General features: G+C 37.7%; 1 protein-coding gene across 3 annotated transcripts; it reads right to left on the bottom strand.

Moving 5' to 3' along the window:
- Positions 1-105: 105 nt before the first annotated feature.
- p4ha2 (procollagen-proline, 2-oxoglutarate 4-dioxygenase (proline 4-hydroxylase), alpha polypeptide 2) lies at positions 106-26,655 on the bottom strand. Of its 3 annotated transcripts, XM_088603957.1 has the most exons (16): positions 26,525-26,655; positions 16,301-16,399; positions 14,902-14,998; positions 14,015-14,166; positions 12,400-12,537; positions 10,791-11,030; positions 9,490-9,689; positions 8,450-8,626; positions 8,226-8,296; positions 7,629-7,728; positions 6,199-6,252; positions 2,710-2,769; positions 2,571-2,636; positions 1,374-1,442; positions 880-976; positions 106-484 (listed from the first exon to the last, which is right to left on the bottom strand). In XM_088603957.1, the coding sequence occupies exons 1-16, from the start codon at positions 26,565-26,567 to the stop codon at positions 414-416; spliced, it is 1,734 nt and encodes a 577-aa protein (XP_088460083.1). In that variant the 5' UTR covers positions 26,568-26,655; the 3' UTR covers positions 106-413. The 3 variants fall into 3 exon arrangements, with proteins under 3 accessions (XP_088460083.1, XP_088460085.1, XP_088460084.1); XM_088603959.1 differs by lacking the exon at positions 2,571-2,636; XM_088603958.1 differs by lacking the exon at positions 2,710-2,769.
- Between the last annotated feature and the right edge of the window lie 1,081 nt (positions 26,656-27,736).

The following is a 27,736-nucleotide window of genomic DNA, read 5'->3' as shown; positions in this document are numbered from 1 at the left end:
AGCACAGTCTTCATTGACACAGAAACCTCCAATATCCAATTACATCATTAAAAACACAAAAGACCAAAAAATCCACTTTATTGTGGAACCAAAGGACATCAGTCATGAGTTGCAATCAATCATTTAATGTTAAAAACATAAAAAGGTATTTTTCTTTTAAATAACAGTCTAAAAAAACAGATAAAGGCACCTGTGAAGAAGAGTACTGTACATTTACAAAATGGGCGTTTTTGGTTTCTTTAGTGAAAGAATGCGATACCAGACACATCACACATGAGATCTCTTAATTCCATCAGGTTTTGGCAATTTAACACTGCTGTCCTTTTCGATGTGTACAGATGGGATCCTTGGTGCTGTGACCACAACCAAAGTTGAATAAGTACCTAAGAGTTCAAAAAGAAAATCTGGAGAATTTAGTCGACTTCTGTTAGCCCACAAGGTCTTCGGAACTCTTGGCCTCTCTCATGGATCCATTTGTTTGATACTGTAAACATAAAACAACAGGAGTTTACAGAAACTTAACCTTGTCACCAATGACACACTTTGCATTTTTTTTAAATTAAACCCTTCATGCTCCTACTTTACACTCAACCAAAAAAAGTCAGCTTACTGTCCTCCAAAAATAAGCTTGCTATCCCCCAAAATTGTCCATAAGAAGTTAACTCAGAAACAACATGTCAGAGCAGGTAATTAAAGTCAAACAGACTAATTATTAAGTTATTAAGAGCTATTATTATTAATTATTGAGTTATTAAGAACTCAACTAGAAAAAAAGGATCCACAATTGACCAATGAAGGAAGCCATTGACCTAGAGTACAAAATCATATAGAAAAAAGTTGCACTGTACCAAAAAAAAGCAAATTCTTCTTGCCACATACCCCATTTACTTCCTACTAATACCGGACAGGCTGCATGTCTTGTCCTGTAGTCTCCCTCTCCACTTCTGAAAAGGTTATACCAGAACACCGCAGTGCCCTGAGGAGAACATGAAAATATGACAAGGCTGTGCACACCTTCATTTACCCCCAGATCCCATCCCTCTTGAAATATTTCTTAATCACATCATAAAATCTTATGTTTACCAACAGAATTTGTGGTCTAGATTTCATAGGTTAATGGAACGCTTCAGGAAAACCTTGCATAATAGTCATGGCTTGTTGAAAATTACTCTTGCAAAGTTTAGAAATTATCAATGTGGCACAGTTTTAGATGAGTGAATTTTGTAAACCTTCCTCTGAAGCTGTGCATGAATCACTGAAATCTACAGTAAATTCCAGTTATGAATATAGAAGACAGAAAATATGATTTGTATCCTGGAATGGTTAAGTTAATGTTATTTTTAAAAGGACAGTGTATCAGCACTGACACTCACCTTTCTGGGCCAGATTGCTGCACCAAAATCTGGAAATACTGTAGCTCCCCCAGCTTCTACATCACTCATCTGTTACAGGTAAAGAGCCATAACATGAACACTTCTCTGCTCGCAATCACACAAACAGACAAGTGAAAACTGTAAAGTTTATAAAAGTGTAAAACATTTATTTTAAATCACATTGTACAAACAGTTCAGAGGTAGCAGGGGAGAGTTGTTCCACTGAGTTAAGGAGATAAGGTTCATCTTGAATGCTAATGCAAAAATTAATTTTGCATGTAACAACATTTGCCATTCTTTACAAAAAGAATAAAAAGGCAAATATAAGATGAGTTAAGTCCTTCCCCTTTCCCACTTATGTTTAAAGGCACAAAATCCCTGTTCATCATTTTTGTCATTAGAACTTTACACACAGTGCTTTTAAATAAGACTTTTCTGTGGACTGTTCATTGTGGACTCTTTAAAATTATACATAAAAATTGAGACAGAAAGCAAAATATCTGCTTTTCATAAAGCACAGTCAACACACAGAGCATGAAGCAAAGCAAAAAACGTAAAAGCATAACATGACTGCAATAAGCTTGCATGAGTAATCAGCAGCAGTTTAAAAACAGTAAATTCAGTGGACGAAAGCCATAAAATTAATTTCAGTTCTCTTTAAGAATAAAGATATTCACTAATGTTTGTGTACCGAACACTGCGATATACTAAAAAGTCAGCTTTAAATTTTTCAGCATCTTAAGAATCTGGTGTGAAATTTTTGAAGTCACATTTGCTTATGCGAATACAGATTAGAAGTTGATCTTGTCTCAATTCAAAACTGTTCATGGAGAACTGGAATTTGTTTCCTGTTTTTAAAACTATCATAGTTTTGCAGTTGGTTATATTACAAGCAGGATATTAGACTACAATGGAATCTCTTCAAAAGTGTACCAAAATTGACTGACACAAATACTCCGAATAGGTCTTTCACCAAGCAGTTTTAAATTAGATTTGTTCAACTGCACAAGCCAATGCTACCATTTTTGTGGCATGATGGGAAATAGTATTGTATTTTCTCAAACGGTGGCAATGTTCAGTCAGTTCAGGTGCAATATTGAATGGAGACGTCTAGATTGCAGGGCTGAGCAACTACACCATCTAAAACTAAGGGTAAACTTCCGTAAACTAAATTCACACCAGATATACCATACTTACATAATTTAAAAAAGTAGCCACACGATTTCCAGTGCCTAATGATTTGAAAGCATCAGGTTCATCTTTCTACAAAGATAAAATTTCAGAGTAAATTCACAGAAAGCTAGGGAAGTGCCAGGGAGCACACACAGGTACTTACATAATTCAGATAGGTTGCAAGTCTATTGCCATCTTTCTTGAGATTGCTGTCAAAAGGTCGCTGCAACAGATGTTCACAACATTAAGCCAGATCTAAATAGTTTGCACAGCAAGACACGGCTCGGAAAGTTTGGTTAGAAAATGAATAAAGGGGATAGACATCCCTGTGCAAAAGTGTCAGCAGTATCAATCTCCGCCAGCTTCTTTCAACCCTGTCTGACTACACTGTGGCCTGGGGAAAAAACCAAAAGTTCAGATCTTTTCTTCTTCAAGGACAAACGCCTTCAGCTGCTGAGTCTGCAATTTATCATTTTCAGTTAATTGCAACCTTCATTAAAAGCTAAATAAAGGTAAATGTCAAGCTTGTATCGTTAAAATCAAAATCAAATAACGAAGAGGGTGATACTCATGCAAGATGAAATATTTGAATGCAAGTGTATAAACATAAAAAATACAAACTTAATTTTGAAGATACAGAGATGGAAAGGGATAACAGCAATCCATCTATCCAGTATCTATGCATGCTTGGTGTAATATATACATATAAAAATCTCTTCCAGTGCCTAATTGCCTGAACAAAAAACGATCAAAATGTTTTAACAAGAAAATGTAACTGTATGGCTGTCAGTTATAATTTTCATTACTCAGATTTTATTAAATTTGCAATTGTGATCTGCATGCAAAGGGGTTTACTTTAATTACTAATGTAAAAGGGATGCGGTAAAAAGTTAAAAGGTTTCCTCTAATTGATAAGATTACAGTACACATTTCTTGAAAAACAGGAAAATAAAGTCTGTTCAGTTTAAGATTAATCAGATTTGAAAATTTCATGATTCAACAGAAAATGACGACAGCAGCATTAAAACCAGGGGACCTTCCTGTGTCATACTGTATATATAACATTCTAATTCTGCATATACTAATAAAACATCTTGACTAGTTATTTAAAAAAAAAACCAAGATGGTGATCTTGCTAATGAAATTTGTATCAAAATACCAACACTTTATCTCAATTTTAATGCATGTTAAAGACTTTCTGGGAACTAACATTTTGTGACAGATGGGCCAATTAACTACTATGTTGTCTGACTATCAATCATCTAATTAGTGTAGCAGATGCAAAGTCTATTAGCTTTCCTTTAGAAGTGGCCAACAAGATTAATAAATATAACACTGATGCCTAACCCTTTACACAAAGGGTTGTTGGAATCTTGGAATAAATTACCAAGCAAATGGGATGGGATTCAATGACAAGATATACCTGGATAAGATCTGATGAGAAACTAAAAACCAAACAAACTGGATGAGCTTCCTCTCATTTGAAAACTTCTTTTTCCTAACTCTGGAGTGCCAGATTTTGTGTCCAGTATTTACAAAGTACTAAACAGTTACTGTATACTCCAGTGGACAATAATATAGTTTTAATTAATTATGTTGTGAAGTGAGGACAAAAAATTAAATAAAAGTATTAACTATAAAGATTTAAACATCCAAGTCAAGTGAAGTTTCATTAAAACAACCGACTACTGAAACCGAGCAGGGAAAGCAAAACAGAAAAGCTGTTTTAGACAGTTCAGAGATGTGTGACTCTACAGACTGAAACATATTTGTAGACAATTTACTTGATAATTCATTTTGTACCCTACTATGGTGTTCACACAGAAAACTTGACTCCCCCACTTAAATACTTGGTATTACAGTCAACTAGTTACAGTGCCCTCCAAAAGAACTGGAACAAGAGTTAAAATCAGCCTATTATAGTTAAATGCTCAGGAAATTTGGATTTCAAATCACCAGATTAATACAAGACAAAAGCAGAGAATATCCCCTTTTAAGCACGGAAATATTTATGCATAAATGTTTTACCGTTATAAAACAACTACTTTTTTTTTATCAACCCCCACATTTTAGATGAGCATAAGTATTGGAACAAATGGGTTTACAGGTGTTTCTAATTGCACAGATGTTACACGTTACATACGTTTCACACACATAAAAGAGCTGTGAAGGTCTAGGCATGGTTGAGGTCTTTTGAAATTGCTTCTAAAGTCTTTCATTTGAATCAGTCAGCAAAAACACACACGAAGACCAAAGAACTCACTATAACAGAAAAGAAGGCCATTTTCAAAATGAGAGGAAAGAAAATGACCATTAGAGAAATTGGTAAGACTCTTGGCATTGCAAAATCAATGTTTACTTTTTCTTTGGAACAACTGGAGGAGTCAAAAACAGGGCATTCCAAAAAGAAAAATGCAGTGGTTGACAGAAAAATATTTCAAAGTGTAAAGAAAACCCCCCAAATTACTGTCAGTGAAATCAAAAGTAATCTCCAGAGTGTGGGAGTGGAAATCTCGAGTATCACAGTCTGCAGAAGACTTCACCAAGAAAAATTCAGAGGCTTTAGTGCAAGGGGTAAGCCCCTCATCAGCAGCAAGATCAGAAGGACTCAATTAGAATTTGCAAAAAAATATCGAGATGAGCCACGGGAGTTTTATGGACAGTGATGGAAAGGCTAAAGCGTGGAGAAAAACAGGAAACGCCAATGATCATGAGCATACCAAATAAAGCATGATGGGATATCATCGCTTGGGCATGTATGGCTGCTTCCAGAACAGGATCAATGGTCTTTACTGATGACTTAACTGAAGTAGAACAGAATTGGCCAAGTCAATCACCAGATCTGAATCCAATTGAGCATGCATTTCATTCGTTCAAAAGGAGACTGAAGGCAGAACCCCAACCAACAAGCAACAACTTACTGTAAACAGACTGCAGTTAAAGCCTGGCAAAGCATCTCAAGTGAAGAAACAAAGTCTGGTGATGTCAATGGGACAGAGGCTTGATGCAGTTATTGCAAGCAAGGGTTTTGCAATGAAATAATGACTTTTTCCACTTCTTTAATTTGCTTTAAGTGTTCCAATACTTCTGGTCACCTAGATTTGGGGGGACTTAACAGAACATATGCTTGCTGAAAATGATTAGTTGTGTTTGCAAAATATATCGTCAAAATAAAAGGTGACCTTCTGAACTCTGACTCAGAATAATTTGATTTATGTGAATATAATTTTCTTGTGTATACAACAGGGAAATGAAAGGGTTTTTGTCCCAATACTTTTGGAAGGTACTGTACTGTATGAGTTTTTTAGAAAACATAAAGAAGTTTCAAATAAGATACTAAAAAAAGAAGGTATTCTGGTCACAGAAAGACCATCTCAACTATCATTTGGAATTTAAAATGTATTTAATGTATTTTGAATCAATAAATTGTAGTTCTCATATAACAGTTATAGGCATACATTTCCATTTAAATACACAATTTAGACCAAAGATGCCTGTGTGTGTTACAGCAATATCAGTCTTAGATTCTTGGTCAGACAAAGTGCAAAAAATCCAATTGTATTGTGGATGTGCTGTTTAGCACGTTTGTAAAAAAAAAAGCTTTCTTGACTGGCAGCTTGTTAGAAAATATAAGCCAATTGATTAATCTTACCCTTGAGAAGTCATAATGAGGCTCATACTGCCCTCCAACCCCATAGTTCGCAACCTGTTTCAAAACATAAAAAATAACAGTATAAAAATAAACTGCATCAGACTTTACATAGAACTGTCAGTTAACTACCAATCAAAGTTCTAATCAATGGTAATTAAGTGTCCACAGATAATTACTACTGAAAATGCTAGGTTAGGAAACTACTATGTATCTACAGAAACATAACATTCAGACTCATCTCGGACAATCACGTAACGGCCAGTGTGTTCGAGTGCCAGGACTTTACTATGTTCTAAGAGTCGAGAACGGAGGTCACCCGCGCGTAACCAAAGGATCCACCTGAGGTTAGCCCAGCAGCAAGCCTCGTGAACCACCAGTACCCACCGCGAACGCTTGCCTGATCAACAAGTGAACTACGGTCGGAACTGTCAACAGCTGAATATCAGTATTCAGGATTAGCGCTACATTGGGAACGAACTGGTCTTCTTCCCATCTAAAGAGTGTGACTTGCTTGGACCCGCAGTCACTTTCCATGTGCACAAACTCTCGCTAGTTCAGCCAGGACTAACTAGCCGGTCTTCAGAGAGCCCACTGCCAGTGCATCGCAGCAGGAATCTCTCCCTCCTTCTCCCACACCTCACGCCGAACCAGGACTGCCTGGCAACAGGCCAGAGGACGCCGATTGGACGCAGCAACAGCCTGTCGCTGTTCCCTTGTGTCTGTGGGAGATCTGAATCCACACAGATTGGTTGAGTATTCAACATTCTGCATTATAGCTCGAGAATGCAATTGTTACCTCAACCCCAGTTGATGTAAATTTAATTCCTATGAGGGACGTACTCGCTTCGAGTATCTAGTGTAGAAGTTGTAATCAAAGTTCATTTACCAAACAGTAAAAATGAATGGTATACTGAATGCATGTCCCTCTTGGTATTTTTAACTCTTCTTTATTGAATATATACCTTTTGTATTCTGCTAACCCTCACTCTTAAGATCTGTTATGTTTATGCACATTTTATGTATTAATAAATGTATTTTCACGTATTAGTATCCGTGTGTGTGCGTGCCAAGTTATCCCGCAAGGTCGGTTTTCTAATAGCCATCAAAGAGTCATTTTGTGACTTACTGCTACAATTAATAACTGTCCCAGTAAATGCACAAAACCCCTACACCATGAATATCCTCTCTTCTCTTGCTTTATTCTAAATGTGACTGTGAGGAGAATAATGCCTTTGTGTGACACCAAATACATAGAGCAGCTTTAGAAATAAACCACACAAGGCAGCTCTTTTAGAAATCAGAGTACCACTACACCAGGTGGCTTTACTAATTCTTCCGAAATACATCACATCTCGCAATGCCACAAAAATGAAGTGCCTGTGGGTGTGTGCATATTTGAAGGACTTTATATGGAGACAAAAAGAAAGCACCTGCAGTAGTTCTGCTGTCTCTACAGTCAGTCCAGTAATGTCCTCTATCCTCTGGTTGACACGGGCAATAACAGGGTCATCCTCCCCCTCTAGCCAGGCACTGAAAAGACAAGAGGCAATATGAACTACCCAGAAACCTCTACTGTGGCTGACATTCTCCACCTCACTGTTTGACACTAAAAAAAGTGTGGAATATGCTTTGATATTATACATGTTAAAATCATATTTTGAAATACTGAAGCTTTGTTTTTTCCTTCTTTTTATGTTTTAAAGTATATGTACTATGCTTATGGTTAATCCCTATGTAAGCAAATAAATATTCTGGTTCCCCAAAACAGATGGGCAACCAAAGAAAGTTTTAGGCACTCTGCAGCAGAAATCAAGGATATTTCTTTAACTGCTGGTAATTCTAAAAAAACCACATGGAGCAAGCTCATTCTCGGCACACAAAGAACAGTACTGAAGTACTTTTGGAAAATTATTTCTTGCAGACAGCTTTAAAGTACATTAACTTGGATATAAGCAAACAAAGCACAAATACCAAGCTGAAAACTGAAACTCAGAAAGCTAGACCTGTTCAGTATCTGATATACTCACCTTTTTGATACTCGGTAATTGGCCACAGTCAAAACTCCAGACTTTGGGTCCCTGACAGTGGCTCTTGCCAGCTTTATAAAACAAAATGAAATGCTGATGTGGAGTCAACCATTCACATTTTCTGTATTATGTATTTTATAATGAAAGTAGGTACAGTAGGTAGAAAGAAGGAAAATCATACTTGGACTAGTACATTAAATTTAAAAGATCGTAACAAGACTTACCCTTGGCTTGGCAAGCTCTTTTATTTTCTCAATCTCTACATCTGACAGGACATCAAGGTAGCGGACAATGTGAGGACTGTCCCACTCATCTTCCTCCTTCACCGGGGCAAGCAGCAGCCTGGGGCTTCTGTTGCCATCTTGGTAGCGACAGAAGAGCCTGCTCTGTCTCTGAATTGTCTGTAATAATATATTGGATGGGCACGTTTGTCTTCTTCGGACAAATAATGAAACTACACGGTCAAAATTGCTCTATTGGTCTGACAAAAGCTCAATTACATTGTAAGCAGGGTTAAGACACCCCATGCTTCCATGGGGTCGCACTGGCTAGTACATACTTCCACTGACCTGTACCACCACTTCAAAATCATCTACAATCACTCATGAAATCAAATCCTAGGAGGAGTGAGGTGTTTCTGCCTGCCAGTTTCTTTAGTCCCCCTACCATAGCTGAACGTAGTCTAACCAAATATAGTATATTATTATCAAGCTCCAGAGTCTTCCTGGAATCTAATGTATTTTATAAACTATCTTTTTAAAACCAAAATGCAAAAAATTTCCAATTAAGCATTTAGATGGAGATATGAAAAATATCTTAAAAACAAAAGGTCCTGTAGCCCCAAGCACTAATATTTTCAACAGAATTAGAGTAGGTCAGCGATGTTTTCATTGTATTGTATTTGATAATCTCATCAGCTGCTTAGGTATTTAGCAAAATGCTTTGGATAGGTTCTGCTCAGAACAACACAGAAAAAAAGAACCACTAAAAACATTGATAAAAGAAGCCCAGAAAGAATGTTGGAAATCTATTTCCCAATTGAAAAAAAAAAACTTTTTTATCTTGATCCTAATGGATCCAGAATGCTACATGTATCTGTAGACTATTGTGTTTGCACTGTTTGTTGCCTGAATGAATCACACTTTTACTTTGTAAAACAGAGAGCTTTGAGAACAAATCCCCTTGTTGTTAATTGATTTATAAATAAGGTAACTACGGTCATTTCCAGGAGTGGCCCTCGAGACTAAATCTCCTTAGCTCTTACCATTTTCACTCCCTCTCCTCGGCACAAGGCCTCATATGTTTCTCTCTCCGGCAGGTAGTCGGGGGGCCTGTCATAGGTCCCCAGTTCAATGGGTGTTTCTGTGGCTGGAGGCTGCTCGGTCTTCTCGCGCTCTCGCATTTCTTTGGCATACAGCTTCTCAAAGTACCGCAGATTCCCTCCTGCTCGCTGATGGTTTGGATCTGTTGCCATGACACACGGAGCAAGCAGAATTTCTTGAAATTACTGAAAATGAAAACCCTGCTAATTCCAGAAAACAAAAGCTTCGTTGGCTTTCCAAAAGAGGTTTACGAGCCGACATATTCTAAATATTTTGGCATGGACCTAATCACAAAATAAGCTAAATACCACTTCAAAAAATCTGTTTTTAAATGTTTATACTTAAGAACTATGGCATATCAAAACAGACTAATTTAGAAAGAGAACAGGCTCTATAATATAGCTGAGAAGCTTTCAAGAATCTCCACTGTGCACAGCAGAGAATTGTTTATTTTATGCTATACTGCCCTCTTGTGTTTACTACATGTCTTTGTTGTGCAGTATTTTACAGCCTTGTGCCTTGAACCTTAAAAAACATTAAATAACTAGACTGGAAATGTCTTCTTGCCGTTATCCAAAAAGCTTTTTTGTATTCAGCCGACCATATAATATTTATATTTGGGTAGGATTATTTCAATGCTAAAATAAGTAAGTTCATTACATCTACATTAGGTAACATGTTAAGTGTTAATGCTCTGCAGACAATATTTCAGGATTTCAATATTTCAGGGATGGGTGGGGCAGCAGATAATCAATAGGATGAATACAAAGAAGACGTAACATCATATGATGTGAAAATTAACTGTCACTGTAAAATGTATATTGTCAGCAAAGAAAATCTCACCTTGTCCTGAATTTAGAAATTATAACTAAAATAAGACATTATTACAAAGGCATTACTACTAAAATACTAATAAATACAATATAATGAAATAATACATTTTGTTTTGTTGCATCTTTATCTGTTTTTATTATTTTGGGCGATACTAAGTGGAGTTATTTTTAAAATTATTAGTTCTGATAAGGTCATTATACGCCATATCATACGTAACTATTAAAGAGGATGCCAACGATTTAATCTTTAGAGAAAAGATTCTTTGTACAGCCGATTTTATTGCAGGTGGGAAATTCTGAACTTATGATTTATGACCAGCATTCAAATTCAGTTTACCACTTAAGAACGCTGAAAGACATCAGTCCAGACACAGAGTGAGCTGGGAGAATGACAGTGGACAGCGACTCACCTGCAACAACCAGACGTCTGGTCAGCTCTATGGCCCGAGGAATGTCTCCCATCTGATATACGGAATAGCTGAGGTAGTCAAGAACATCCGACTTTGTAACGACAGCCTCTTCCCCCTCGTCCAGCTGCTTAAGAGCCTGCTGCATCCACAGCACTGTGTGGTAGTAATCTCCTTCATTGTAGGCTGTCTTCCCCATGTCATAACAGTCATCCACAGTCAGGACTGCATTGAACTTCACACCTAGCGATGCACACACTCATTAGCTTCATGCATGTCTTTTCTAAGGGTCATACCAACACTAATAGGTTTTTTTTTTAAATACAAAACACAAAGCTTCTACTAAATAGGTTTGTATATTTCCGTTTCCTTTCTACATCTGACTTTCTGAATCTCTATGGCTTGCAGAATAGCAACCATAATTATTTTAGCAAAAAGTTGCACAAAGTTATCAACTGTGTCCAAACATATTTTGTTTGTTAAGTCATAGGCTTTCAGATTTCACCTAACCAAATACAGTATGATGATTCTAATTCAACTTCTTCTTAGAGAGACAACTTGGCAGCCTGAGAGACAAATCTCTCAGGACAGAAATGCTGAAGGCACCCATCAACCCAGTTTAAGAAGGGGGCACATAAATAACCTGTCGGGAAGACTGCAGTGGATCAACACTTTATAAATAAGACCAGTTCAGAAGATAAAACCCAGCTATACTAAGAAAGCTATGCATTTGCCAATTCACTAATTTGTTTGGACTTGTTCGCTGCATCACCATGGTTGCAAAACAAAGTGACTGGAAATAAATGAGACAGACGTGTTATTTTCCAGCATATAAACCACTTTCCTTAAACACAGATTACAAGGCTTACAAGATTAAAATTGAAACGTATGGCAAAAACTTAGTTGATGGACAAAAGATGATCTTAATCCTTAACCTTAGCAGCCATATCACCCTGCAACTCACAACTGGCAACCCACTGAAGATAAGCAGGTGTGAGCCTGGTCAGTACCTGGATGGGAGACCTCCTGGGAAAATCTAAGGTTGCTGCTGGAAGAGGTGTTAGTGGGACCAGCAGGGGGCGCTCACCCTGCGGTCCACGTGGGTCCTAATTCCCCAGTATAATGTACTATACTGTAAACAGGCGCCGTCCTTCGGATGGGACGTAAAACCAAGGTCCTGACTCTCTGTGGTCATTAAAAATCCCAGGGCGTTTCTCTTAAAGAGTAGGGGTTTAACCCCGGCATCCTGGCCAAATTTCCCATTGGCCCTTACCAATCATGGCCTCCTAATAATCCCCATCTATGAATTGGCTTCATTACTCTGCTCTCCTCCCCACTGATAGCTGATGTGTGGTGAGCGTTCTGGCGCACTATGGCTGCCGTCGCATCATCCAGGTGGATGCTGCACATTGGTGGTGGTGGAGGGGAGTCCCCATTACCTGTAAAGTGCTTTGAGTTGAGTGTCCAGAAAAGCGTAATATAAAGTAATTATTATTATTAACCTCAAACTTGCTTAAATCCTAAATGTCCAAGAAACCCCTGAGTCTCTCCTACTTCACAGTCACATGATCAAAGTGGGCTGGTTCAGCTCGCAGCATTCCCTGCTGGGTACCTGGAAGTCTTCCTTTGGAGATACTCTCCGGGTCCAGTTTATAAGTGTCCTGCAGCCGCATCAGTGCTTTGGCTGCTCCTTTCTCATCCTCCTCATCTGGGAAGTACTGCCGATGAACCGAGATATTGGATATGAAACCTTCATAAATCAGGAAATACAAGAAAATAAGCTCTGAAACAGCTCTTTTACATTGCAAAAAAAATAATAAGTTACTCATGTATGTATATAATCAGGTTTAAATTTTCCAGCCCCTTCTGCCTTAATACTTCCTTTAATCTTTACAACATGATTTCTTTGATAAACTACTCACTTGCTAAATCACATTGACATACTTTTTAAACACATTAGCTCTCAAATGAAGTTAGATTAAAAAAAATGAAACCTGCCCTAACAAAATATCCATATGACCCAGCATGCCACATGACTTCACCTGCCAGCTATGTTCCTTTCCTGAAGTAAAACTAAAAGAGAAAAGCTGATCAGCATGCTTTAAGCCTCGCCTTTAATCCAGGCATACGTTTATACTTGTACATCCTTCTTTCCTGAACACACACTTATTTATTTCTTCTAATCAGCTGTACATCATTTTTATGAAAAACAAAAAACGAACACAGATTCGCTTTAAGGGCAAACTCGCAAAAGCTTTTTGCATCCAAAAATAATATTTCTCGCTCTAGCTATCCAGTTTGGCTCTTAATGACAAATGAAACCGTCTTATTAGATGGGCGGCATTCAGACATTTCTCCCCGATAAGGATGAAGGTGAGGTTTGTAACACCTCACAGCCAAGAGGCTGTGCTACACAATAGACCAAGAGAAGTGCGACATTTGCAGTGTGAGGAGAACAGCTGTGGCAGATGAAAAGACTTTGGATTGGATTTAGGCAACTGGCCCTAGAAAACAGCCCACAACCAGATGGGGTGCCTTTCATCTCCCATTCTCAGCAATATCACAAATTCACAGCTTGCTTCCACGTCATAATGCGAGAACTGAGGTTAAACATACATCAAATTAAAGCTGAATTTTGATTTTTTTAAACCCAATCACAATAAGCTGGGTACGTGAGGAGAGAAAAATAACATTTTCTTTGCCAAGAAACATTAAATTCTAGATCTTCTTATTACACTATATAAATGTAAGGAATTATTATGACTACTATTATTCTTTCAGCAAGAGGACATCTCCCTCCATGCATTTGCTGAGGAATTTTAATTTTTTTAGAGATTTGCTTGCCAGGACACGCATCGAACACATAGCCATGTACAGGTATGAAAGAGAAATTAATTGAATTAATTTGTGAGTATACCCCAGGATACCCCAAGGGTGCAGCATATGAAAACTCTTCAGGGCACAGACTACCAGACATTTTGAGGGCCAGAGGGGAGAGCAAAGGAAATCCTTAAGTTCCCACAGCAAATCAGCAAATTCAGGTCAGGCGGATTGCATACAAAGCTCCGGGCACCAATGAAAAATCTTTGGTTTTAGTCAAAGATGTCGGCCTGGGCTATGACCACCAAATCCTTCTGTGATCTTATGACAACAGTGCTAGCAATCTCAAACACATCCAAACAAACTTCTTGACCACTGCAGCTGAGCCTGCATTTTCCTCCCCCTACCATCGGCTGGATCCTGTAACACCATGTTCTCCAGTTCTGACCACTCAGTGTTCAGCCTCTTCATTAACTTGTAAGCATTGACCGGGTGGGCCAGGTACCCCTCTGGGTCTGCAGTGGAGGTACGGGTCAGTGCGTCTAATCTGTTGGCCCAGCTACAACAAAAAAAGAAAACTGTGATGCCAAAGAGCTTTTTGGTAATCAGCACCTTCCTTCCATTTGATAGTATTCACCAACCAGCTTCACACTTACAAATCACACCACCCTTAATCACTCACACAATACCCCGAAGGGTTTTAGTTTAGCACTAGCAAAAAATAAAATTCTAAAAAGTTTATATCAAAATATGTACAAATGAGGAGGCCATTTGGATAACCTAGCCCTTTCACAGCCGTTAATTGATCCAAGAGTCTCATCCAGCTGTTTCCTGAAAGAAGGCAGGCTATCACCTTCATCAAAATTACTTGCACCACACTCCCACAACCCTTTGGGTAAAGCAGTGCCTCATTCCATCCATATAGTTCTTGTTTCACTATCCATTCTAAAGAAATCAGCTGGGTTGGATTTGCCAGTACATTTGAGGATTTTGAATACTTATATAAGGTCCCCGTGCAGCCTTCTTCATTTAAAAGTTTGATTAAAAAAAGTTCAGTTCCTTCAGTCTTTATTCTTCCATGAAAAATTGCTTGGTCACTCATACTCTGTTAAAATAAACAACACTGAAAATGTGTTGTTGGTGATAGAGTAATGAAAGAAAGCATTACATTTTAAGAAAATGCTAAGATTTCTGAGAAAGACAGTGGACTATATTTAAGAAGGTTGAGATGGAACTCAAATCACGTTCCCAAAATCTTGATACACTTGGCGTTTCTGCAAATTACTGACAATACCTTTTAATTGCAGCTAACTTGGACTCCTCTGCTTGAATATACTCTTTGAGAGACTGGACAAGTTGCTGTTCTGTGAAAATCAAGTCTGTCATTTGACCTAAAAGTAAGATAAAAAAAACATAAAACATTATTGCTCATAAACATGCGGTATCCTTGAAATTAACCACAAAGGAAAATTCAGCATCTTTCAGAGCAACAGCAAAAGTAAATCTCTGAAACACTGAGACATCCTGCATTTTGATGTAGGATTTTTAATACCACACCTAGGGCCTGTGAGTTCTTCAGTGATTTTTAAAAGTACGAACATTATGGACAGATGAACTTTGATTATTTTTAGAAAAGTTATGAGGCTTGGAGATAAAAGGGCTGTGTATCATCTCCATCTAACAAAACATGAGTGCATTTGGCAAAAGATTTTAACTAAGAAATCTCTCCCAACTGGTACTTCTATTTAATGTTATGCTAATCTCACCAAACTGTTTTGTTCACTTTTAATCCAGCTCTGCATGAATCCAAAGAAAACAAATGATAGGAGCCAGAATTCAGCTTGTTCAGACAATATATGACATCTGTGAACATGAATATGAGAAAGAAAAAGAACAACTTGTAGAAAGACTATACTGTTCCAATGCTTTATCCTCCAAAGTTTAGAAATATTTTTATCCAAAAAAGGAACATCTGCTTTCACGTCAGCCTTCAACTAATAAATTATAGAGATGGAAGACAAAATGGAAACCAGAGTGAAAATAAGATGTCTCCTTTGATTTTTAGGGCTGGTGCTACTTCTTAATTTTAGCATTTTATTTGTTTTTTATTTGAGAACCTTGCAATTATGGTTGACTGTTTTGTGCTTACTTGTCCTCAACATCACAAAAGTTATAGGACTGAAATAAAGGAATTAAGGTGACAGCTTGGCCAAATGCTATTTATAGAGCAAAATGATCTTTCATTGGTGTGCATTTTGTAAGTTTCTTACCGACGTATAAATATTATCTGTTGTATGGTAAAATTTCAGAGTGCTTAGCATTCCCAGACTCTCAGTAAATCATTTTTCTAGTCTCTTTTCTTTTTATAGAGTACTACTCACCTCTGACATTTTAAAGAAAAAAAGTGTTTTTGTTTGAACTGAAGTTGAATCAGAAATCCTATTTTAAGCCAAAAACATTTTCAGTAAAATACAGTAGTTATTAAAACAGAGTGGCCTGCTTAACATACTGTCTAAATGCTTACAGAAGCATAAATTCTTAATTAATTGATATTTAGAGCACACATTCTTCCAAAAAACAACTCATTGTCTTATATTTGAAATCGTACATGAAAGAGGAGAACCCATTTTCTTAAATATGATGTTTAGCTCCCTGTAACATTTTAAAGAAATTGTGATAAAGTGAACACTTACCAATTGAAGTGAATATCTCGGCCTCAGCCCACCAGCTGTAGCAGCAAAATACAGTGAGACACAACATCCAGCGTTTCATTTTCTCTCTGGTAGCAGAACCTAAGGAAAGCCCAAATACTCCATTAATTACATTATTTTACATTCTGAAATGCAGAGCACTTAGAGTGCTCTATACATAACGTATCAAGAAAAAAAATGGGGGGGAAAAACGCTGAATTTGAATAAACTCAAATTACTCTTAATGTTAATCTTAATAGTGATGTGAAAAAGAAAGTACAGTCTTAAGATTCTATGGTTTTACATATTAAGATGTATCTGGACTTCACCTTGTCCTCACCAAGTGCTAACAGTAAATAAATCTAACGTAACGTGACAAACAAATTTAACTTTGCCACAATGAGTCTTGTGTGAAAAAGTAAGCCCCGTACAAGCAAAAATTATATCAGAGCATTTGCATGAATAAGTGGTATACATCGATTGTATTTATGAAGACCATTGCAAACAATAGTCAAGTAATAGTATTTTAATTTAAGGAAAATTGGTTTCCATTGATGGTTTTCATAGGTCTCTGCTTAAATAAATAAGGTACAAAAGGAGGGAAAGTATAAACAGGCTTAAAAAGCATTTCCTTTTTCTTGCCTAATATCAAAGTTAGGAGCAGGAAAATCATGACGTGCACTCAGCTCCTCCCAAAATAAATGTCCTCTTATTTTCAAGTGAAATTCTTTTGGGTACTGCATCTTGGAATCACATATCATTGCTTTGTATACACCATACCTTAACAGGAGGAAAAAAATCATACAGTATTCAAGTGAAACTTTAAGTTGTTTTTTTTTCCTCAATGTGCAAACTGTTTACACTCTTGCGTTCATACTGCAATAATCAAACAAACTCAGTTCCTTTCTTCAACCCAATATTTATTTTGCTAGCTAGATTCAATGCATAATTACATTTTTCTGATTGTCTCTTTCATTTTGAAATACCTTTTTTTACCTTGACCTTCTATGTGAACAGGTCCTAGGATAGGGGAAAAAAAGGCTTCCAAAATCCCAATGCCAAATACCCAAAATCTCATTATGGAGGTTTTATGCATGAATAGTAAAGGCTCGTTTCCCCCAGAGTAAATATATGTGAATATTCTGGATTTGCTTAAGTTAGCATCTGCCACAGTGAATCATAAACTTATTTTTCATGGCTTAGATCTGAACTCCTCAAAGAGCTGGCCTTTAAACAACTGCTGCCTGCTCATAATTTCCTGCTATTCACGTATATGGCAGCCTGGAAAGTCATAATCTGCCTGCCATATGAACTACATCTAGGTTTTGGCTCTATAACCTCTGTCTCCATGGAAATTCGTGTTGGATACCTAATGAAAAAACACTGTTGCTGATGTCATCAGCCATATTCTGCCAAGCCAGCTTCAGAGTGCTTGTTCTAGGTTAAACCCGAAAGAAAAGAACTGCAGCAGAAATCAAATCAGCTTTCCTTTCTGGAAAACATAAGCCACAGATCAGGAGCTACAATAGCAGGTATAAAGACTACAAAAGATGACAAAATATTACATTAGAAAAAAAATGTTGGCATTAATGGATGAAATCTAGAAAGCTGCTCCCAGATTGTTTGATTAAATGTAACACGGAAAGCTGTGAACAGCAACTCAATAACAATAATAATTCCTTACACTTATATAGCGCTTTTCTAGACTCCACTCAAAGCACTTTACAGGTAATGGGGACTCCCCTACACCACCACCAATGTGCAGGCCCACCTGGATGGTGTGACGGCAGCCATAGTGTACACACATCAGTTATCAGTGGGGGAGGAGAGCACAGATGATGTCAGTTCATAAATAGGGATTATTAGGAGGCCATGATTGGTAAAGGTCAATGGGCAATTTGGCCAGGATGCCAGGGTAACATCCCTACTGTTTTCAGAGAAACATCCTGGGATTCTTAATGACCACAGAGTCAGGACCTCGGTTTTACATGTCATCCTAAGGACAGCACCTATTTACAGAATAGTGTCCCTGTCACTCTACTGGGGCATTAGGACCTACACAGACCACAGGGTGAGCGCTCCCTACTGTCCCTACTAACACCACTTCTAGTAGCAACCTTAGTTTTTCCCAGGAGGTTTCCCATCCAGGTACTGACCAGGTTCACACCTGCTTACTTCAGTGGATTGTGAGTTGTCAGCTGGAGGGCGATATTGTTGCTGGCAAATGATATGCTAATCCTATAGTCTATTATGGATGAAATGGCATCAACCAAAAATGCTTAATCAGAGGATCAGATAGGAGAGATACACCATATGGATCTACTTGAGATTCATAATCTACAGTTTTATTTGAATTCGTTACTAACAGAATTTCCTGTTGGAACAAATAATGTGTACAGTAAAGTTCTAATTATATGTAACTCTGGGGAAGATTAAGCCAACCTCCCCTCCATTTTTAAAAAGGACTGTTTTCCTTGCATTAAATTAAAAGTTAGTTCAGCTCATAATTACCGAACACAAGCTAAATTAGCATTTTTTTCTCTTACTAACACAACAGTAACAATATTACAGTGCATACATAGTAGGTATGGACTTCCTCTAACCACTTGTTTCTAAATAATAATCAAAGGAATTCAAGACAGTGGTTTATGTGAAAGCTGCAAATGAAAAAAAATCTCCTTAAATAGAGAAGGAAGGCTTCACCTCAATGACATCAACATTAATAGCACTCAAAAAGTAGCAGTTATCATTGTGTTTTATTTTTTAGGACAGGGAAAAAAAGAACAGCACCAAACTACTTCAAACAAGCTTATATACACACTGTACATTCAATAACACAAAAACATAACAGACAAATTGAATTATGAAAAGACCCGATTAAAATCTCAGTTTATTGTACTGAGAAAGGTAAAACATAAACATCATGAACTATCTCAATTATTTAAATAGCTCTTTAGTTCACATTACAGTTTGATTTAATTTGATCCCAGCAAAACATTATTGATTCAGCTGGGACATTTTGTGATTTTGAATCAACAGCTGAGAAACAATAAATAGAATAGGAGCTACACACTACTTCTACACTAGGAGCTACACTATCCTGCTATGATTACACTTACTTCATTTTGTTATTTGTTGAGGGTGTGTGCAATAAACAGAAATAATTTAAGAAGGTAAATGTTTGGCCTCCAAACTGCTCATAAATATCATTCAAACCCCTAGGTCCCTGGCTTGTTCGCACGTTGGCTAAGAAACACAACGTGGATTCCAGCAAGACAAAACATGCCAGAGAGAAAGCGTTCTCTGTGTTTGCTAATAGAAATAAAAAGAACTGGCTGAAAAAAAGATAACATTTCCAAAGGGAAATATAATTTTAAAAAATTAAAAGGCAGAAACAAACATCAATAAAGGTGGAACTCTGGTCTTAAACAAAGATATTATTATGCTCTCGTTGGCAGCAACCACCACTACTAAGGAATGTGTAAATTCTTCCTGCTCAGAGTGGGACTGAATAATGAACAACCCATTCACAAATGAAGGTATGATTTCCTGAGCTCTGCACAATCATTCCACAACCACAGGTTTTTTTTTGCGTCACCAGATTAAAAGGCAAAAATTGGCTTTGAAAGAAGCAGTGTGTATACAGACAATTCCTTGCATTTTTCATCTTAAAGGATGCCAAATTGCTTTACGATATAGGAAGGCACTGACTACATCCACCATGTGCAGTGTCAAACCGTGTAATGCACAGTAACAATAATTCTCCAGCTATGCCACTACACAACAGTGCATTCGTGTGGCGATGTGCAAATTAGTTTCACCAGCTGAATTAAGGAAGAATACTCAGCAACATTGTATAAGCCTGAAGTGGAATTCAATTACCATATTGAGGTTAACATCCTGATCTGTTAAAAAGTACAATTGCCTTGCTCCCCATGGTTATCTATGGTCTCTCCATCCATGGTGTAGCTTGAGAGGCATTATAAAAACATCTCAAATCTTCTCAGGGACTTGATGCCTCTCAGACTGCATTGTGGTTCAAATCAATCTTAACACAATCATTTTCCTCCCACTTATCCTATCTCTCCCACTTCCTCACATTTTCTTGAAGACTGCTGCACTCAATATCAATAACAATATCAAGGTTTGCGCTTTCTGATTTTTTTTTTATAGTGCCATTTAAAAAAAAAGAAAACTTTGCAGTATTGTATTTATTTTCTGTCATAATCTTTTTGTATTTGGCAACCTTAATTTAGATGGCCACAATGTATTAGTTAGACCCACAGTATATACAGTACATATTATAGGACAGAGAGCTTTTCCTTGTATAGGCATTTTTGTTTATCTGCGGAAATTTCAGGAACATATGCCCTGCAGATAAGGATAACAGTTGTTTGCCCACATGGTTGAACCAAAGTATCTTTAATGGCCATGTAGTGAAGACCATGGCCACTACAGTGTCATCACAATATCAGTATCTCTAGAGTACAGAGTCTCCAGTCAACATTAATGGGTAATTAGTTCAAAAATTCCAATCAAGAGAGAACAGTGTCACCTACTGGTCCACCAGCAACAGTAAGAACAGCAAGCTGTTTTTTCTTTAGAGGGCCCCATTCATGGACTGACCACTCCCAGCCTTGCTTAACTTCAGGGAACTAACAAGACCAGGTTACAAAATGGTAACAGGCATCCAACTAAATATCTTAGATAAGAATGGCTTCTAGCAAACTTCTTTAGTCCAGGAATGTAAAGGCATTTCCAATGTAAATTTCGTGTAGATAACCAATGCAAAACAGAGAAACAAAACTGATGGATTTTTCAGCAACAACTTTCTGAGCTGCAGTGCCATACCCAATTCACCAGTGTACAAGAAATATACTTAATACTTTTATACTTATAAGTAGTAATTATAAGTGAGTGTTGTGAAATTGAAAGATGTATTTTAAGATTAAATTTAATATTGTATCCAGTCATTCAGATTTCCCTTCATAATTTCACATATTTTGGGGGGAAAATACATTTTAAACAGTAAAACAGATTTGGTTTTATAAAAACAAGGAGTACATCTTATATTTGCTACTTTGCCTCAATGACCACTGGTCCTACTCTCAGTTTACTTATTATTTTTTATTTCCTAACCAGTGCAAACAAAATGTCGGATAAATTAAACAGCCAGAATATATGCCATGGAAATCATGTAAAAAACACGAAATTGCTGTTATCACTCTCCACACAACTAGACCAGTGGTTCTCCAACTGTGGTACGTGTACCGGCAGTGGTACGTGGCGTGCCGCCAGGTGGTACACCAAATGACCCTGGAACTGTGTTGTGTGCGCTGAAAAAAATCGGGATGGGTTTTCATATTTTGTATTTTTATACGTGTCAAATACGCAGCCTACGTACTACAATACAGTGCGCGCTAATACTTCAGTGGACACAAGAGATACTCTGTAATTCTATACCACTCTATAGGAATGCGTGCTACGGACGCAAGTGACCAATTGTATTTAAAAAAAGCTACTGTATCTCCAGCAAATAGGGAGAAAGGAGAATGTGCGTGATTTTGGAACAATGCCAACGTTGCAAACACAGGAATGCATAGAAATGCGTGCTATGAACGCTGGTAATCTTGTGAGCACAGGAAAGCGTGAAAAATAACAGAAAAATATTTAAGAACTGTTCTAAGTTAATTTGAGAAAAATACACAGAGCGTCTCTGTGTTTCTCTCCCATGCGCATGAAATAAATACTTAAAATAAACACTGAAATAAAAACGGAAACGTGGAAAAATGCAAGCTTGCGGATTGCTAAAGCAGGTAAGCCCCACAATATTATGTGTGGAGAAAAAGCTGCTGAAAAGCTCGACCTGCTGCCCCCCCCGAAAGACACAGTCATTCATAGAATTATTGAAATTAAGGATTATATCAAAAGTACGCTGACAGCGTGCGTTAAGATGAGCAGATGTTTTTCACTGCAATTAGATGAGTCTGTAGTCGATTTGGCCAATTTGCTCGTTTACGTTAGATACTATTTTGAGGGTACGTCCCGTGAGGACTTTTCTGTTCTGTAAGCCGCTACCAACAGGAACTACAGGAGAGCACGTATTTCAGCTTCTGAATGAATTTATCGGAGAGAATGGCATCGACTGGATAAAATGTGTTGGAGTTTGTACAGACGGTGGGAAAGCAATGACAAGCCGACACAGGGGTATAGTTGCACGAATTAGAGAGGTTGCTCCAGAAATTAATGGTTTCATTGCAACATCCACCCCGAGACCTTTGCCGTCAAGAAAATGCCTGACGATTTAAAATCTGTTAGACTGTTGTGAATTGTATCAAGGCTCGAAAAATTAATTCACATCTGCTTTGCTCGACTAAACAGGCTCAACCCTCTCACTGAAATGGTGCTCTTTTATTTGTATGTGTTTTTTTTTTCTGTAAAACACTTTGAGAAGCCACATTTTAATATATCAAACAAAGTTTATTATAATATTTATTATATGTATGTGTGAGTGTGTGTGCACATGCGCTCATGTTGGTCATGAGATGGTGACTTGTAGGTGGTACTTGGATGCTTTGGTTGGATTAGGGGTGGTACTTGGTCCAAAAAGTTTGAGAACCACTGAACTAGACAGTTTGTTTTATTTTCTAGAGGATGCAAATAAAATCGCAGGGATTTACGTCCTACTTAAAATATAATTAAGCTGTCTACCAAAAATGCAGTTAACGCACTCACTCAATTTAAACGCCAATCTTTAATGATCAGACACGCATCATGCCACATTCTGTATTAAAATATTACAGTGATAAAGTTAAAATTTCATTTTAAAAAATCCTATGTAAATTCAATGTAACTCTTTACAATGAATCAGAAGAATGTACTTTTACCACCACATCTATTTTAGATCCCATTCCCGCCACTTTATTCCAGTCCTGTTTCTCTTCTCTCTGTCCCATTGTCCTCAATATAATACATGAATCCTTGAGGACCGGCATTGTACCAACGGTCCTCAAAACTGCTGCTATTACCCCCGTGCCAAAGAAGCCTAACATGGCTCTCGACAATCTTAACAACTTTCGCCCCATCTCCAACTTACCCTTTCTCTCTAAAATTCTAGAACGTGCTGTCACACTTCAGTTACATAACGACCTCATGACAAACAACCTTTTCGAACCCCTCCAATCTGGCTTCCGCCAACTTCACAGCACAGAAACCACCCTAGTCAAAGTCACCAAAGATCTCCTAATAGCTTCTGATTCTGGTTCTCTTTCCATACTCATCCTTCTTGATCTCAGTGCTGCCTTTGACACTGTTGACCATAACACCTTACTTTCTCGTCTCGAGACTGTGTTTGGAGTCTCTGACTCTGCCCTCAAATGGTTTAAGTCTTACCTCACTGATCGCTGTCACTTTGTCTCTCTCAATGGGTACAGGTCTGAAATTGGTCTTGTCAAGTCTGGTGTCCCCCAGGGCTCAATACTGGGCCCATTGCTCTTCAGCATTTACATGTTCCCACTTGGTCAGCTTTTAAGATCACATGGCCTCAGCTTTCATTTTTACGCTGACGATACTCAAATATACATCCATACCAAACCCGACACTGATGTGGCTGTCTCTATTCTATCTAATTGCATCTCTGACATAAAAATTTGGATGACTCAAAACTTCCTTCATCTTAACTGTGACAAGACTGAAGTCATGCTTATTGGTACCCCCCCATCAACCCCATCAAGTAATGTGCAAATGTTCACATTACTCCTATCCTGGAGTCCTTGCACTGGCTTCCGGTCAAATTCCGCGTAGACTTTAAAATCCTCATGCTCACCTATAAGGCTTTACATGGCTTGGCACCTCAATACCTGTCTGAACTTTTATTGCCCTAATCCCCACCTCGCAACCTCTGCTCTTCTTAATACCACCTTCCATGGTCTCCTCTATTGTGTTTGTTGTATTGCTGTAATTATAATTGTGTCCTATCTTGTGAAATCTTCTTATTTATTGTTGTAGTCTTCTTATTTATTGTTATTGTCATCCTGTAAAGGGCTTTGAGAAGTCACCTTTAAAGGCGCTATATAAAATAAAGTTTATTATTATTACTTTTCCTTCTCGAATATTCTGGACTTCAAACCGTTGTCCTATAAATACATACACAAACTAAAAGCCGTGCAGATGTTTTCATACAGCATGTAACTATCTTGAAACAAATCTGATGGCGTTTAACCTCTAAACCTTTGTTGTGTCAATGGTACACAGAAACAATGTGTTCAGAAATAAAAATAAAGTGCTCGTCCTCACAGATCACTGACAATATAAAACAAGTTACATCCGTGCAATCCGTGCAAACAGCAGACTGACTTAATTGCTCTTTAAATACAATACTTTTAATACTTTTTACAACAAAGTACTGAAGGCGAAAAACAATTTTGATGTACTGCAAATTCAGTACAACTCATTATTCACCACTGAGCACTGAATCCCAAGCTATTGGAAGGTTCCCTCGAATTATATATTCACATGTTGCCTTGTGTATGGCGACGAAAACACACAGCATGTAAAATGACAATAATTCAAGTGTAGACCGGACTTATAGATGATGTATTTTCGTCTTCCCCCATTTACTTATGCGATCACACGTTTCTGCACAAAGTTCTAAACACTCCACCCTTGCATTTCATTGGATGCTGGCTTCCGATATGCACTCGGCAATCTCACAGTGACTTTCTTTGAGGACTAAGAGCAATCTGAACCACACTATTCTCCATTAGCGTCTGGGAACCCCTAGGGGCCTCAGAGACTGTCCAGGGGATTTCTAGAAACAAATGGATTATATCACTCCAAGCATAAAGTCTGATTTATTGTTATATAGGGTATCCTCTAACTATGCTTAATGAACGTTTTAACCTGCAATTCTGCTGATATTTTATCATGTAATAGCATTAATGATTCATTCAATTATATGCACGGTTTGATTTTATGTTTTAAATTTGACATTATTACCGAGAGGGGCTTCTAAACAAGGCTTTCTTCTGCCAAAAAAGTTGAAAACCGCTGTAATCCCCACCACCACAGTCACAGAAAACACAACGCAGCTGTTATTAAAAGTCCGGTGAAGAACAGCTGCGAAATCCCTTCCACCGTTCTCCCCCGACTCCCAGATATAACGTAATTTATGAATAATTCGCAGTTTTCACATTCCTGCACCTCAAACGCCCATAGTAAAACAAAACAGGACCTGTTGCTTGTTTCACTCAGATATGCTTCTACTGTACCTCCAGGCTGAGATACACTGTAAATGTAGTTCAGATCAATCCTGTTGCCGTTGGTGACACGCTGTCACCTTGCTCATCAGTCGTTGCCTTCAACATATTAATTCACTGCAAGAACCTGCGCATTTCTCATTTTATGTTTGAAAATTGGAATTATGCTTATTTTGTAACACTTGAAGATAGAGTTACAAAAACTATGTACAAAAATGACGGTGTACAGTTCTGTCTCCTCCATGTGCTTTAATCAGTCTTCTTCTGTAACATCTTGACCAATAATAAAAACATCTGTGCACGAAATCCCCCGACAGAAGGAAGGAGACATGCCTTAGACCTGAATCATTCTCGCCAGCTGATGGGGATCCAGGATGAATACTGTACTGTACATTCGCACTGTGTTACATGATTTCAGTCTGAGCTATGTCCACGCCAGCCGGGATGGTTCTAGAAATACAGCACTGTTATGTTCACAGACTGGACACATTCCGACTAGAAAAAAATTGGAGTCTATTTGAATATAGGGAAACAGAGCTCGCGATTTTAATGTTAGTTTCGAAACAAAACAAGCTCAGTTTTGAAGACAGACATTATAACTTGCAACTATTCGTGTAGCCTACCAAAGTAACGCATGTTCGTTCACAGGCGTCTTTTAGCAGCTTTCCTGGCTTTCCCCAAGTTCTAACTGAATAATATTGCGTCAGTACAACATGAACATAACCTTATGTTCATGTAACAGCTCGAGTTCACTATAACGCTGAGACATTACAAATAATTGGAGAAGACATTACATATCTCAAAATTATTGCAATAAATGTTGAAAAACTAACAAACTAAGTTGCAAAACTACCCGCTTGCATTCTCTTTTTGCAAGCGTTTTGCCTGTAGTAAGACTGATTAAGCATACGATCTTCAAGTATGCTTCGCGGGAATATCGGAGGAGATAAGGTTAAAATTTTAAGCTTACCTTCCCTTCCTCTGTAAATCAGCTTACAAGACGTTAGTGCCATACAAACCTCACACAATATGACTTCCCCAGTGCTGTTTCTGATTCGTACCGACTTCTTCGCTGCCACGTATGGAAACACCTCCCCTAAATTTAACTCTCTCGTGTTGAAGACATAAAATCTCTATACAAGGCGCAACACGTTTTGTGGTTTTTCAATTTTAGACTAGAAATTGCTGGCTTATGGTTGCTTAACTAAGGTTAAAGTTTTTGCATTAAATTTCAATTTAATCATTTAGAACAGCAATGTGTAAATCCCGTGAGCCTGTGAATAAAGTAGGTTTTAATTCTTATAGCACATATTAAGAGATTTAAATTTGAACTTTAACACTTGGAAACCTAACTTCAGGATGTAAGCTGTTCTTTGTGAGTTTTCTTAACCGAAAATTGAAATATTATTTTTGTTTTTAATTGATTTTTTCTGTCCATTGAGGGAAGAACTAGTTCTAATGAAATTAATGCATTTACATAAGCTGCTACTGTACATGTCCATTCACAAAGGATATGTTAATTTAAGGTACCGAAGAGCAAGCAAATACGGTAACGTGGAAGAGCAAGCCATGCAGGTTTGCACGTTTACATTTTCTGCACAAGAAACAGAACATCTAACCACGTATTGAGCACTAAAATTGTTTTCATGCATTTAATCTGAAACAAAAACAGACAAGAACAATAACGGCGGCACGTCTGAAAACCCAGGTCCCCAAATAGCAGCTGTAACAGGACTGCCGAGGTGCTGTTTTAGTTTGCACTGAGACAGTACAGCGACAGTAATTTTAGGGATAGTTTCTTGGAATAGCAAACGGTGACGTGTGTTGTCTTTTGTATATTTATTTGAATTACGGTATTTACAAACAAGTCGTATTTATTTGTTTTGTTTTATGAACAATGTTACAGATATATTACACAATGCTATAATGTCGACCTGCGCGAATCTTTGCCGATGCTACGAAGTTTAATCTATATGATAATACACAGCACTTTACTTAAATTCTAATTAATACCATCTGCTAGGATAGAATAACTCTGCTCTGCTTCTAAAAAGGCCAATGATTTTTTTCCCCTTGGAATAAATGTTGAATTGACACGTCTCGAACTATGAGGAACATGCTGAGATCATTATATTGGCAACATTTTTCAAGTACTGTAGTTGTACTGAAAACATTAGGGCAC

This window comes from Lepisosteus platostomus, chromosome 13 (genome assembly GCF_059453375.1).
Source record: "Lepisosteus platostomus isolate fLepPlt1 chromosome 13, fLepPlt1.hap1, whole genome shotgun sequence".
Taxonomy (NCBI): domain Eukaryota; kingdom Metazoa; phylum Chordata; class Actinopteri; order Semionotiformes; family Lepisosteidae; genus Lepisosteus; species Lepisosteus platostomus.
Note: the sequence above shows the minus strand (reverse complement) of the source record. Positions and strands in the feature narration are given on the sequence as shown.